General features: G+C 33.2%; 3 protein-coding genes across 3 annotated transcripts; 1 reads left to right on the top strand and 2 right to left on the bottom strand.

The window, feature by feature from the left end:
- Window positions 1–223: 223 nt before the first annotated feature.
- Window positions 224–5,014, bottom strand: LOC119837109 (ATP-dependent RNA helicase DDX24-like). Its single transcript, XM_038362611.1, has 3 exons — window positions 4,734–5,014; window positions 1,158–1,605; window positions 224–880 (listed from the first exon to the last, which is right to left on the bottom strand). The coding sequence occupies exons 1-3, from the start codon at window positions 4,878–4,880 to the stop codon at window positions 228–230; spliced, it is 1,248 nt and encodes a 415-aa protein (XP_038218539.1). The 5' UTR covers window positions 4,881–5,014; the 3' UTR covers window positions 224–227.
- A 1,010-nt stretch (window positions 5,015–6,024) lies between these two features.
- LOC119836934 (histone-arginine methyltransferase CARMER) lies at window positions 6,025–9,229 on the top strand. Its single transcript, XM_038362406.1, has one exon. It carries the CDS (start codon window positions 6,166–6,168, stop codon window positions 7,762–7,764), a length of 1,599 nt encoding a protein of 532 aa, XP_038218334.1. The 5' UTR covers window positions 6,025–6,165; the 3' UTR covers window positions 7,765–9,229.
- Window positions 9,230–9,945: 716 nt separating this feature from the next.
- LOC119836932 (trafficking protein particle complex subunit 12) lies at window positions 9,946–13,906 on the bottom strand. Its single transcript, XM_038362403.1, has 8 exons — window positions 13,807–13,906; window positions 13,294–13,474; window positions 12,223–12,380; window positions 11,718–11,861; window positions 11,283–11,426; window positions 10,751–10,917; window positions 10,526–10,649; window positions 9,946–10,344 (listed from the first exon to the last, which is right to left on the bottom strand). Exons 1-8 carry the CDS (start codon window positions 13,834–13,836, stop codon window positions 10,096–10,098), a joined length of 1,197 nt encoding a protein of 398 aa, XP_038218331.1. The 5' UTR covers window positions 13,837–13,906; the 3' UTR covers window positions 9,946–10,095.
- Window positions 13,907–14,131: the final 225 nt, after the last annotated feature.

Genomic DNA, 14,131 nt, shown 5'->3' with positions numbered 1-14,131 from the left:
AATCATTGAAATAATGTTTCATAGCAGTTGAGATGGTTTAAAATCATCTCAAAAATAGGTAGGCGAGGGTGTCCCTTAGGCACATGAAACTGAAAGAGTAGAAGAAATTCGATTGCTGAAGTGGGATCACGGTTGGCCGAGAGGCTAGGCGTTGCTACGGTTTGGAAAAGAGGAGGTTCAAATCCTATATAAAAATTTCTCAGAATAATATCAGTAGGATTTAACTTCTAGTCTACATCTAACACATTACCTGTTCTTTCAGCATCCACCTCAACAACACAATCCTGTTCATCATTACTCAAATTATCATCATCTTCATCATCACCTTCAGCATCACTAGACGCTAAATCATCAGAATCCAACATTTCAGACAAATGTACATATTCACTATCACTGTCATTGCCTTCATCTGCTGATTCCTCTCTTTTTTTCTTTAGTGGCACATCTATTTCTTCAATGAAGTCATCACTTGAATCATTATCTGCTTCACTGTCATTATTGTCATCACCGCTGTCATTACTTTCATTAGTGTAATCATTCATATCGTCAACACCTTCATTAGTAGCATCATTTTCTTCAGCACTGTCTTCATTGCTATCATGGCCGCTGCCATAACCGTCTTCAGAAGAATCTTTATTATTTTCTTTTTGCTCCTGTAAATCTTTTTTCTTATTTCCTTTTCTCTTCTGCTTATGTTTATCCTTATCTTCGGTTTTGGCTTGTTTTTTAGCTGAAGGCTTTTTAAATGGTATATCATATACATCTAGATTTTTGAGTGATGCTTTTTCTTTTAGCTTTAGTATGCCTGTTAATATTGGAAGACCAAATGCTAATGTTTTTCCACTACCAGTTTCGGCTGCACCTAATATATCTCGCCTACCTGTAATATTGAGAACATTTTTTACTATTTCATTAAACCAGATAGTTTTGCTGTAACTATTTTTAATAGATCACCATTTTTAGGCAATATTATTATTATATCAGTTTCATCTTGCACAAGCAAATAAAAGAAGTTCAACCTTAGTTGGTGATCCCTATTAATATAAAAAACTTACTGTTAAGCATATTGATCACATCAAAACCCTGAATAAATATCAGCATTTTCACGACTTTAGAATAAGATGAAATTCCAGTTACAAAAAAAGGACCATAATTACCATGAATAGCAGCTGGTAGTGACAACTGCTGTATTTTAGTTGGTTGTTTGAAACCTAATTCCATCAATGCTTTTATTATTTCTTCGGGTAATTTAAACTCAGCCCATGACAGCATATCTTCTGGAGTTAATGTGGTATTACTTTCATTTTGAGTTTCACCCAATTTAATTTTTTGCTTCTTTGAATCATTGGGTTTTCTTTGAATTTTCTCATTCTTTATATCATTATCTGGCTTTTGTTCCACAGTAGAATTTTTCTTATTCTTTTTATTTTTTCGTTTATTATTTCTTTTCTTGGGCTTTTCAACATCATTTGTTAAGGATGGAGTTACAGTTTCACAAGATTCTACTATAAAACCATTACTGAGCTTGATTTTCTTATTTGGCACAGCATTCTCTTTTTCTATGTTTTTATATTCAGACGCCTTTCTTTTCTTTGGGGATTTATTCTATCAAATAATTATAATGAAATAAATAGTTAGCACCCAAAAGTAAATGCCAGAAACGCACATGGGGTTTTCAAATCTTATTTCGTTTATCTTATATACATATATAGCTATATCATTTATCTCATAATCTTAAGATTTAGATTTGAGATATTTACAAATCGTCTGCTTACTGCTAAAACGAGATAAATGCATTTTTTTACTAAATTGAGTTAAATATACAGATAGATGTAAATTTTCACGCTCTATCTACTGGTAAAACCCAATAAATGCAAAACTCAATGGCTGCAGAGATAACGAATTTGAAAAGGTGATAACTTATTAGTTTTGACTCGAAATATTCCAGTACAACATAATAAATAATCTTATGACCTAAATATGTTTCAGTTAATACAGTCAAACAACAATAAATACTTTAAATACATTTTACATTTTATAATTTCACAGTAAAATATAAAGAAATACTCTGAAAAAATGTCATAAGCGCATTTATTGTTTTATGAACCTTATAATTTAAACACTAATAACAAAATAAAGTCATTTATTTCATTTTACTAGTTAAATACAATATCTTCTTTTTTGCTTATTTCTTTACGGATAAAACGATATAAATGTAATTTATGTTTTTTTACGTGTAACGAATGAAAGTATTCGATCGCAGTTGTCACATTTCGTGCGTGCTTGCTCCACGAACAGTAGGAAGAAAATTAATAGTTACATTGCTTCATAATCGTTTTTGAGATAGTTATGGAATCTAGAGGAAGAAGATTAGTGTGTCTATGATACACAAACCTAAAATAGTGAAAGGTGAGTCATTTTGTGTCAACTTTTTGTAAATTTTAAGGATATTTTGATTGCTTTTGTTTTGTTCAACGTTTATGCGTGGTATGTTTGCTTTTGCTTAAACACGCAAGGAATAGCTTTAACTGAAAACAAAAAAAACTGATGACATGAAGGTGTTGCTCTACTGTCGCTTTAATACCTACCGTCTTTCCCTCTATTATCCAAGCGCACCATTTACTGTTTAATTTACCTACTTTGTCTTTTTAATTTTGTACGTATAGGCGATGAAGTGGCTGGTCCTTCCCATCAAAGGTTTTGGAGCCAAGTTTCGAACTGCACTTCGACTTTGTGCGATTCTAGGGTAAATATAGTAGTTGAAATCGAGCGCAATTTTTACAACGATAACTCTGATAAAGACCCCACTTACAACCCGCAACCAGGTTCTTTAATACAACCAGAGGATTTATTCGGCGAACAGTGGGTTATTAACAAGGATGAGAACATAGAAAATATGCGATTCTATGAGAACTATAATTCTGTCGATGATGTAGTTCAACCTGAAGCAGGCGAACTAACGGCGCCGCCGGCACAGGTGCCGCCATCATCTGACGCATATCAAGTCGTATTATCTACTTCGGGGCTTTTATTGAAACAAGTATTCGTTGCTATACGGGAAACACGGAAAAGAAAACCATCGATGAAACTGGAACCTGGAAACTGGAGGGTAAATATCACAAACAAAGAAGATCTGATGGTTCAGCTTATTCTACAAGAAAAAAAGAAAGGACAGGTTAAATACCAAATGAGATACGATGCGAGAAAAGAGACTGGGAGATGTTTCTATAAATGTACTGTTGAATGTCCAGAAGAACGGAATAAATTGTGTCGTCAATACTGGAGCTTAAGTTACACTGAGCAAATGAATTTCATTCTTGGTAATGTGGAAGTTGATACTCCAAAGAGAAGAGTTCTTGCTGTACGTGGACCATAAAACAGCGTCAATTCACAAAATGGTGTTTCTTTTTTCATAAAGAAGAGAAAAAGCAAGTATGCCAAAAGTTTTTTTGTTACACGCTAGCTATTTCTCCGACTGTGGTGAATGATGCTATTCGAAATCGAAATGATATCGTATAACGATACTGACAAGAGAGGTGAAAACGAACCTCCAAATAAGACTAATGAAGTTGATGTGAACTTTGAGAAAAAGCACATAGAGTGGAGCCACACTACATCAGGCAAACTTCAAAGCGTCTTTATCTTGATGTTTCATTGTCAATTATTAAAATGCACCAAATTTACAAATAAAAGTGCACTAAAAATAACATGATTCTATAATGAAACAATACATAATCAAAGAATTTAAATTCAACGAAACAAATCTCAAAAAATACGGAGCCTTCTGTATGTATTAACACTAGAGCTAGAAAATACTTCGCCTCATATTAATTCTATTGTCTTAAAACCATTTTACCTAAATCCTTTGCCGATCAAGTGAAGCTAAAAAAATAGATCTACTTAGTTTATGTACTAAGAACATAATTCCTGAGGAATATCATGGTTGAAAGTCCTCTTTACCAACTACATCCTGTGAAGAAGATCGTTTACCTGAACCTTCGATTGACGAAGAGTCAGAGGAAGAATAAGATTATTTTAAAGCCTTTTATCTATTTTATGTTGTATTTAGCAATATAAATGATTGGTTACTTCAAAATCGTTTCATTTATTAACGCGACATAAAAATTACTTTATTGTATTAAGTTTATAGTTCCTAATAAGTGATATACACACATTTTATACAGGTAAAATAAGTTAAATACGATAAAAATATCATTATTTTGGCAAATTTAGTCTATATTAATCTTTTCTACAAAATAAATAGTATCAAATACAATAAACTATTAGACAAAACTAATAAGAGTTTCTGCTATCATTGAATTCAGAAAATATAACACATTTTTTAAATACAGGTAAAACATATTAACTGCTACCCTCTTTCGATCTAAATTAAATTTTAAATGGTTTTTACTACAGCTACATATCCCATAAGGGTAAATCTTAAAAGAAGGGTAGTTAGCGCAACATTTAGCAATAAAACTTTTTTAAATGATGAGTTTGAAATACGATAAACTAGTACCTAAACTTTCAAAACTCATTTACTCGAAATGTCACCAACAACACTTATTATTTTTTACCAGTAAGCAGACGAAATGATCCTAAGAGATTGGTTGTAGATCGACTACAAAATAAACCTCTTATTATAAATGTTTACAAAAGTTAAAATAAATCTCTCAAGATGGAGGAATCTCAAGCGCCCCTCAATACACCTTTTTAAAAGACAAAATATTTACCTTTTTAGGTGTTTTGCTTCCCTTGTCCATGCCGTAGTCGGTGCATTCTTCTAAGCCCACGAATCCTTCGAATTTGTCAGAATTAGCAATAGGAAAGCCCTCAAGCGCTACTGTTTGCCATTTCATAGATTTGATTTTCTTCGACATATTGTAAGAAGTTTATTAAATAAGTAAATTACGTTTACAAGTATTTTTTTTACTTTAGCAAAATATAAAGGTAACCTTAAAAATTCAAACGTGATTTTGACAGGTATTTAAAAGTCATAACATTACACACAGATTAAAAACATGAAACACAGAGTAAGCGATACGTCAATATATGACGCGAACATGTAGAAGCCTTCCATGTACTTTTTTTCCGTTATGGCAATAAGTTTTAACTATTTGCCAGTGTCATTCCATCTACTTAGGTATGATGTTGTATATTTTTCCCAATGGTGATAAATATCCTGCTAGTCACATTATTCTACTAATAATATTATCTAGAGAGTTTGTAAGGATTTTTCTCTTTATTACTATATATACTTATAAAAAAACAACTAATTATATTCGAAAGTACTTCTATAAGAAGTCTAATTGAATAAATGAATGATTGAGTTTATTTTTATATGGAATTTGCTATCTATATTCTAGTCCAGAATAGCACATAGATTAACTTTTACGGGGTTAAACCAAACGAGGCAGTAAATACGTAATGTATTCAGTGGTGATTTCATCTATACAAATATTTTAAGCTGAAGAGTTTGTTTGTTTGTTTGAACCCACTGATCTCAGGAACTACTGGTCCGATTTGAAAAATTCTTTCAATGTTAGATAGCCCATTTATTCACTAAGGCTATAGGCTATATATGTACCACGGGCGAAGTCGGGGCGGGTAATGCCGTTAGTGTATGATAATTATATGATATTATTTTTAACGTATGAATAATTATTATTTTCAAAATTGGCAAATACGGTATGTGATTGGAATCCAAGAAAGTCTGCGGAGCACATTTTTAAGTAGGGCTAAATTTCACGTTGTGTCTGTGCTCAAAACGCGTTGTGCGTTAAATGGTATGGTTACTAATTATTGTGGAATCTACTAATCTACAATGTCCAGACTTATGGGCATATATCGTATAAATATATAATTGACGATGAATATATAAAGTTTTGTAGATTCCATTATAATTGATACCTATTTTTGTTAACCCAACTTTATACTTTCAAATTAAACATAGACAAGGGTATAAACCTGAACGCACCCGTAAACTAAAAAAAAATTAACAGCACGCTGCCGCCGTAACCATAGACAAACGCAGGGAGGAAGTTTGTGAGTGATCGATTTTACACCGGTCTTCGCAAAACTTCTCAACGACATTTCTCTTTGTTTGGCCAAACGCGTGTATTTTTAATCAAAACATTAGTAACAAGGCCACCGCGTGTGACTAAAATGGCGAACACGTTTCGCGGAGTGACGGTATCTGCCGTCAACAATGACGGTGCTTTGGCTCCGCGCTTCAATTTCCCTACAAACGTAAACGTGGATTATGATCCACAAGGGCTAAGTGTAAAAGTGATACGTGCGGATCCAGTGCTAGCTCAGGAAGTGATGGAATTTCCCGTCCACAGTCAGAGCGAGTGCTCGCGAGTCGCCGGTCAATCGTATATTTTCACAATAGATAATGAAACGTTGTTTTTCAAGTTCGCCTCTGAGGCTGACTGTCAAAATTTCCATTTACTGGTTAGTAAGATTAAAGCAGGCCGAACATCTTCAGTGTTTACTGTACGTACTGAGGATTCATCGGCGATGCAATATTTTCAATTCTATGGTTACTTGAGTCAGCAGCAAAATATGATGCAGGATTACGTGAGAACAAGTACTTATCAAAGAGCCATATTATCGAATATAAATGATTTTAAAAATAAAGTTGTTCTGGATGTTGGAGCAGGTTCGGGTATATTGTCCTTTTTCGCGGCACAAGCAGGCGCGCGGAAGGTGTATGCTGTTGAAGCGAGTAACATGGCGCATCATGCTCAAGCCCTAGTTCGCGCCAACGGTTTACATGATAGAATTACAGTAGTGGCGGGAAAAATAGAAGAAATAGAACTTCCTGAAAGTGTAGATGTAATAATTTCAGAACCGATGGGCTATATGTTGTACAATGAAAGAATGTTAGAAACTTATTTACATGCCAAGAAGTGGCTTAAACCTAATGGTAACATGTACCCTACAAGAGGAGACCTGCACATAGCTCCATTTACAGATGATGCTCTCTTTATGGAACAATATAACAAGGCTAACTTTTGGTACCAATCATGTTTTCATGGCGTTGATCTCAGCGCTTTGCGCACAGCTGCTATGAAGGAATATTTTAGACAACCCATAGTTGATACGTTTGATGTACGCATATGTATGGCGAGATCAGTCAGACATGTGGTGGACTTCCTCAATGCTAATGAGACAGATTTGCACAGAATTGAAGTACCTTTCCGATTTGAGCTCACACAGTCCGGCACTTGCCACGGTCTAGCATTTTGGTTTGATGTTTTATTTGCAGGAAGCACACAGCATATCTGGCTGTCTACAGCACCAACAGAGCCCCTGACGCATTGGTATCAAGTTAGATGTTTGTTAGAAACACCCATTTTTGCTAAACAAGGACAGGCATTAACTGGCAGAGTATTATTGCTTGCAAACAAAAGACAGAGTTATGATGTTACAATGGAGATCAGCCTAGAAGGAACAAATATTTCATCTTCCAATACATTGGACTTGAAGAATCCTTACTTCAGGTACACAGGAGCACCGGCGGCCCCTCCTCCTGGTGTGAACACCACATCACCAAGTGAAACATACTGGAACTCCATTGAGTCAGCTGGCTCTATTAGCAACGGCCAAGGTGTGATTTTAACAGATGGCACTCAACAATACTGCTCAACTCCAGATCAAACTCTTGCCTATGGAGCTCATCCTAATATGATCAAAACAGTCATGCTTCAAGAGGAATTCATCAAGAGAATCGGGATAAGTCAAAATGGCGATATATAATCCGCAAAGACGCGCCGCGCGCGGCTCAGGGCCATAAGGAACCGTCGCAATCGGTTGTGAACAATCTTCCGTTCAAACTTTATAGTGTATAAGCGGACTTATTTATTTACGAAACATCACAGTGAAACAACTGTTAAATCGTGTATTGAATTAGTTGAGGTGCCTCTTCTCGCAAACCTATCTGTAGGGATAGTTCTGTATTGATTACACGCAATAATATTCACTGTACTGTGTGTTATATGTTCACACATACAGCGCCTTTTGGTGTATGTTTTGTTTACAGTATACATGACGCTTATTAGTATTAAATTGAACAGTTACAATTAATGATTACTTACGAAAATTTGTTTGTAAATAAATCCTCACCTGACTTGACAGTAGACACAAAACTGGCCAAAAAGCGTTTACCTGAGCTTAGGCAGCTCGGTTAGAATAAGATACTTAGTTTCAAGTACATCTTAGATTAAGCAATAAGTGCTGATAATGCTTAATGTTAAATACTCATGTATTAAATCATCGGCATCAGGTAGAAAAATGCGTATACATTTTAAAGTCCATAAAATTATGGTGTTTTGTATGGGAAACTTCTGTCTGCCAAACAAATTATGATTGAGGATTGAGTCATTAATGCTAAAAACTTGTGTAAATAGTTAGAATAGGATAATTTAAGCACATTTTGACAGAATGTAATCAATGCTATTGTGAATTATCAGTATTCTTTTGTGTTCCATATTGTTAAATCAACCATGAATAATTATTAGAAATATCATTTATTTAAATACTGCCTTTATACTTTTGAATGTAATAAGAAGTGAGTTAACCAATTTTTTTGCAATCAACCTTTTTTTTCATTATTGACCTTAACAAATTATGCACCAATATGCATATTTAAAATATAGTATTGTAAATTTTATAGGTATGACATATTTAACATTGCAATTTAATATTTCAATGTATTCATAAATCTTGATCGAAAGGACTAGAAAGCAATCTTGTATTTAAGAATATTGTAGATTAATTAAAATTTCAAATTCAGTGCACATGGGCTTCATATTGAGACAAAAAAGTGTGATTATTTTCTTGTTTTACAACTGTTCTCAGTGTGAGATCAAAAAAAAATCAGGTAGTTATGTTATACCGACCCACATTATTAAGCCCATGTATATTTTCGGCGATATAAGTACTAATAAAAATTATATTACTGTTGTATCATAAATTGTCATCATTAAAATTGGTGATTGTAATATTCCATACAGCTACCTCATGATTTGGCAGACGGATAAAAATCAAAATAAATGTATCAAAAATCATTTTACTACACAATAAAATCGCGTAGGGTTGCCAATTGTTAGTTTATTGATCTCAAACACTTGGCAATTATCTCTCTGGGGATTGCTCGATAATATTTGAAAAAAAAAAAAAATTTGTATTTCGTTTGACTTATCAATTAAAATTGTCACAAACATATATCTTTTTATTCCATCCATGTATTTATTATAAGCTGCTTTTGAACTAGTTTTTTTGTTTTGTAAATACTCAATTACGACTGTTTAAAATACACTAGCGTAGTATTTAGATAAAGTGACTGCTTCTTTTGTCTATCAGTGATGTCATTGGTGCCAATGGTAAAACTTAGGGATCTTGGTTATGATTCTTAAGTCTAAATAAAATGATACTAATATTGAAATAAATGAGTATGATTTAGCATCACAGAATTAACTTTTTTCTGTTAAAGGATAATAAATATATACACTGTATGTCATATAAATAAAAGGAGTCTTAAATATTTTATAAGTCTACCATAGGGTAGAATATAATAACAAAATAGAATGTATTGAAGTAGCACAATAATTGTGGCAGTTATATTTTGCAATAAACAAAAGCCTGTAAATAATGTTCATGCATACAGTAAGACAATGGATTTAAATCCCAGTATTAAATGTCGTTAAATCTGATGCAATGATATATTTTTATATTGCAATTGCCTTGTGTTATGGTACAAGTTTTAAAACAAACACGATATATTTCTTCAATCAAAGTGGGAAGCAAACAAAATGTATGCATTAATACAACATACCTACTTTAATTATAGTGGGCTATTTTAAAAATAGCCTACAAAAAACAATCTTCAAATTGAGAAATCACCATTGAGATAGGGCTATGAAAGAACAATTTAATATACTTTAATAATTTAAGAAACATTTATTAGCCTTACGACAAAACAATTATCACTTATTATATATATTAAACAATACGAAATAAATTTTCATTATCACATAATTTTTAAAAAGATTCGCGCCAAAATAAACGTCATTGTCAGAACTCTGATGACTAAGTCAGTTTGAGCGCTTCCACGACATTTGGTATTGTGTCACTCTTATGTTGGCACAGTAATCGTAGCAAAGCTAGTTTTTTATCTCCTGTGTTTGCAGATTGCAACTCATGTAATGTGCACAGATTAACTAATAAACTCTCGCTTAGTGCACGTTCCGGATCTGATTGTATCGCTTTTTGCAGGACTGTAATCGCTTCTTTCAGTCTGCCCATGTAGAGAAGGCATACTGCTATGTTGTTAGCGACCTGAAAATTAGGTATTATATAAAATTATACAGATCACAACAAAAATAATTCAGAATACACATGTTCATGTAACTATTATCAGTTTCCATAAAAACTGTAAAGATTTTTGAAACTTGATGAAAGAGGATTGTCACTTATTACTTATTAAGTAGCAAATATTTAAACATTAATAAAAACTAACCATTATATTGGTTGGTTCCTGATCAGCAGCTCTAGCGAAATTATTATATGCATCTTGATATTTTCCATGTGCTATGTCGATCAATCCCATATCTACGTATTCTCTAACATCTGGGGTAGGACATCTGTTCAAAATTAGAATTGCATATTATTTTATACAGTAAATTATTTACATATAACAAAAAAATCTTTCGAAGTCATGATATCGTTATTGATAATCACTCACATATGCAACCTAGTCACCCTCGCTTCATTCAAATGTGTCACAGCGGCATCCACGTTCCCCGCCAACAAGTGCAACCGACACAACGCGCTGGTGATAGCTCGCTGTTGCTGCGCGCTCGTTGCCTGCCGTTGCAGTGTTGCTAGCGTGTTCGTTGCTAGCCTGTAGTCCTGTGGTTTTGGAAATGAGCATCGTTAATATTGCTATATATAGTTTATTAATATTGTCGTAAATGTAAACAACGCGCTAGTAACAGCATGTTGTGTGAAACGTATTCGTTGCTGGCCTGTAGTTCTATTGAGGTTGTGGTAAAGTTCATGTTGCCGTAAATGTAAACACAACGTCCTAGGGACAGGTCGCTATTGCAGCACGCTCATTGTCGGCTGTTGAAGGCTATGTTTTATAGCATTCAAATGCTAATGCTATGCAAAAGAAAAACTGATCATGAAAATTGTTTAATTAAGTCATTTCAAAAGTTTTGCTTAAAAACACAGACACAAAACTTATAGTTTATTGGCTGAACATCGATATATACCTTAAGCGCAATTGCACAATTCACTATAGAGTGCATCACCCGTATCCGCCTTCCGGACCATAGTCTAATTGACTCTGTCTTATCTTCTTCCGTTATTGGCTCTGAACCGTCTTCAGTTTTATTATCATTCAGATTTTTGATCATCTAAAAAATATATACAAATTTTTCTTTAAAATACGCATAATAATTATTTATTCCTCATATAAATCCGCTTATACTACAACAAAAAGTGTTGTGTGTAAGGATTGTCAAAAAAATACTTAAGATCCTAAACTCCTTACCATATACAAAAAAACTCTTCGATAGATAACTTACATTATTACTCTGACAGAAGTCATTTTATCCCTAACTCGCGTGAAGCCAAACCAATCTCAAAGTTTAAAAAGTTGTTTAAAAAAAATCTTAATTACTAAATTTATTACTGATAATACATACAGTCTGTATGACATCCAACATGATGTACAATCTATCCATGGCTTCCTCCGCTTTGCCAACATGGCCGGGTAGTTCTGCCACCAATAGTCTTAAAGAAAATGGCACAAGAGATCCACATCTGTTCTCGTAGAGATCTGGGTAGAACTGTGAAGTAAAAAAATAATGTTAGAGCAAAATATAGAATCTAGAATATATTGGAACACATCACATTTTTTTTTTTATTATATTCAATTATAATGGCTAAGAGTCATTGAGGATCGTAGTTGAAGTGTTTATTTTTTAAGATACACTTAAAAATTAAAAAAAATACTGTATAATCAAAAACATAATTTACTGACCATACTCATATAAAGTCAATATCCATTATACAAGAATAAAATTATCACGTTATGATATTTCCGTCAAAAAAAAACCTATGAATCTTAGGAAATGTTTTCTTAGACAAATATAAAATTAAAATATAAGGAAAACGGATTCAATCTTTTCAAACATTTAAATATCATACCTGATAAAACATATCAGGCTTGCTGAAATCGCCAAACGGTTCGGCCTCCTTCAACAACGGCTCGTGAAGTCGGATTCTTAGCATTACTGCGAACCGCGTGAGCCATAGCTGGAGGCTTCTAGGTGTATGCTTTGTAGGTCTATGCATACGACCGGGCCCTGAGATAAAAGAAATATATGGCTAAAATATTGTTTTTAGTCGTTAAATTATATCCCGAGACTACAGCAAGAACGTCACAAATTCACAAACATTGATTGTTCAAAAAATTTGTCTACATTTAAATACAAAAATATGATACATAATATTTACTGCGAACACAGAAAACCATTAAATTCAATGTCAAAATGAATATAATAACGAATGAACGTGTCATATTTTGTTTAATTTTATTCTACCCTCATACTGCGCTGTTTAAATAATTACAGTGAGTCTAAATCGCACTATTGGTATTTTTTCCATTTTATATGAAACTACATTTTTTACAACTAATCATCATACACTGTTGTTTTCTTTTTCTTGTAAGGGTTACAATTAGTCGACAAATTGTAGCCCGTAGCTGGCATGTATAATTGTAAATTGTAAAGTTATTCAACTCGTGAAAACTACAGGTAAGCAAGGCATAATAATTCAATTTAAAGTTATCGTTAAAATGAACTCTAATCTAAAAAGTTATTTACATCGTAAATTGCAACAATAAATTAAATTATATTGAAATACGAAATATCCTTTGGGTTTGTAAAAAAAGCAATAGACAGATTTTGTTAAAAATAAGTACGGCGTAAGATAACATTAAACTTACCTATAAGGCATATGAAAAAATTTAAGGGTGAATTTCCTTTTAGACAAGTCACAGGGTAAAAAATACATTTCAAAATATGTAGCTCAATGAAGCCCATAGGTATATATTCCGATACGTACGAAATGTTTGTTACGGTAAGTATTCGATCTTTAAAATGGCTACACCGATAGAAATGAGATTTTTCGTGTCTTTAGGTAGATTTGAAAATGGTTTAGTTTTACAATTCGAGCGCGTGCGGAGCCGGGGCTAGTACCTAGTAAAAGTTTAGCTACCTTGTCCAGCCGCAGTAATAAGAGTAGCAGTGAGATTAACAGCAGCCCTTAAATATCCAGTACGGAGCAGTTCCCGGAGACCAGCTTCGTCCCTACTCACGTGGTCAGCTCGCACCACTCCCCGGCTTCCAGCTGAACTAACCCCCAGGTATTTTACTGCTACTTCTTGAAGTGCGTCCGCCTGTAGGATTGTGTGGGTTTTATCATTCAATTTCTTTATGGATTACTAAGACCAATAAGAATTTATGAAGAAACATAAATCATGCATTTTCATTCACAATTTTCTTTTGATATCCATTTAAAAACATCTCATAAGCCATTAGTAAGTTTTGAACTGAATTAAATCCATAATAATGAAGATGAATGAAAGCCAAATGAACATAGGTATGTCAAAATCAGGTACAATCGGACAAATATTTATATCCTAAGTCAATATTTCACTATAACAATTTATTGCACTTTCACACACAACTCCACTATAAAATTACAATAGTAAAATCTTCTAGAACTTACCAATTCTTCCTCTAAAACAATTCCAGGCATAGTTAGGACTTCTCTTTCTGGAAAGAAGGATCCTTTTGGTGATGATTGTGCCTGAATAAGTTATTTATTATGTTAAAAACTATTTTAAGATTAAACCAAGCAAATGATAAAACACATAATGCAAATCAATGGTTTTTTTGTATTAAAGTCCCGTATTAAACAAAAATTTTAAATTTTTAATCCATTAAAGTACAATTCAAAAGCAAAAATTACAAAGTAGCATATACCTAGTCTTGCCATAAATATTGTAATAAAGAAAAAAGAAAATTGTTAACTGCAAATAACATTTATTACT

This window comes from Zerene cesonia, chromosome 26, assembly GCF_012273895.1.
Source record: "Zerene cesonia ecotype Mississippi chromosome 26, Zerene_cesonia_1.1, whole genome shotgun sequence".
Taxonomy (NCBI): domain Eukaryota; kingdom Metazoa; phylum Arthropoda; class Insecta; order Lepidoptera; family Pieridae; genus Zerene; species Zerene cesonia.
This window is presented reverse-complemented; position numbering and strand designations above follow the sequence as displayed.

Coding starts and splice junctions, on each gene's coding strand:
- LOC119837109 (XM_038362611.1), bottom strand. CDS start 4,880: ATGTCGAAGAAAATCAAATCTATGAAATGGCAAACAGTAGCGCTTGAG. Junction 1,606..4,733: donor GAAGCAAAACACCTAAAAAG/GTAAATATTTTG, acceptor ATTATTTGATAG/AATAAATCCCCAAAGAAAAG. Junction 881..1,157: donor ACTACCAGCTGCTATTCATG/GTAATTATGGTC, acceptor TCAATATTACAG/GTAGGCGAGATATATTAGGT.
- LOC119836934 (XM_038362406.1), top strand. CDS start 6,166: ATGGCGAACACGTTTCGCGGAGTGACGGTATCTGCCGTCAACAATGAC.
- LOC119836932 (XM_038362403.1), bottom strand. CDS start 13,836: ATGCCTGGAATTGTTTTAGAGGAAGAATTG. Junction 11,862..12,222: donor AGCCTGATATGTTTTATCAG/GTATGATATTTA, acceptor TTTACTTCACAG/TTCTACCCAGATCTCTACGA. Junction 10,650..10,750: donor AGGGTGACTAGGTTGCATAT/GTGAGTGATTAT, acceptor AATTTTGAACAG/ATGTCCTACCCCAGATGTTA.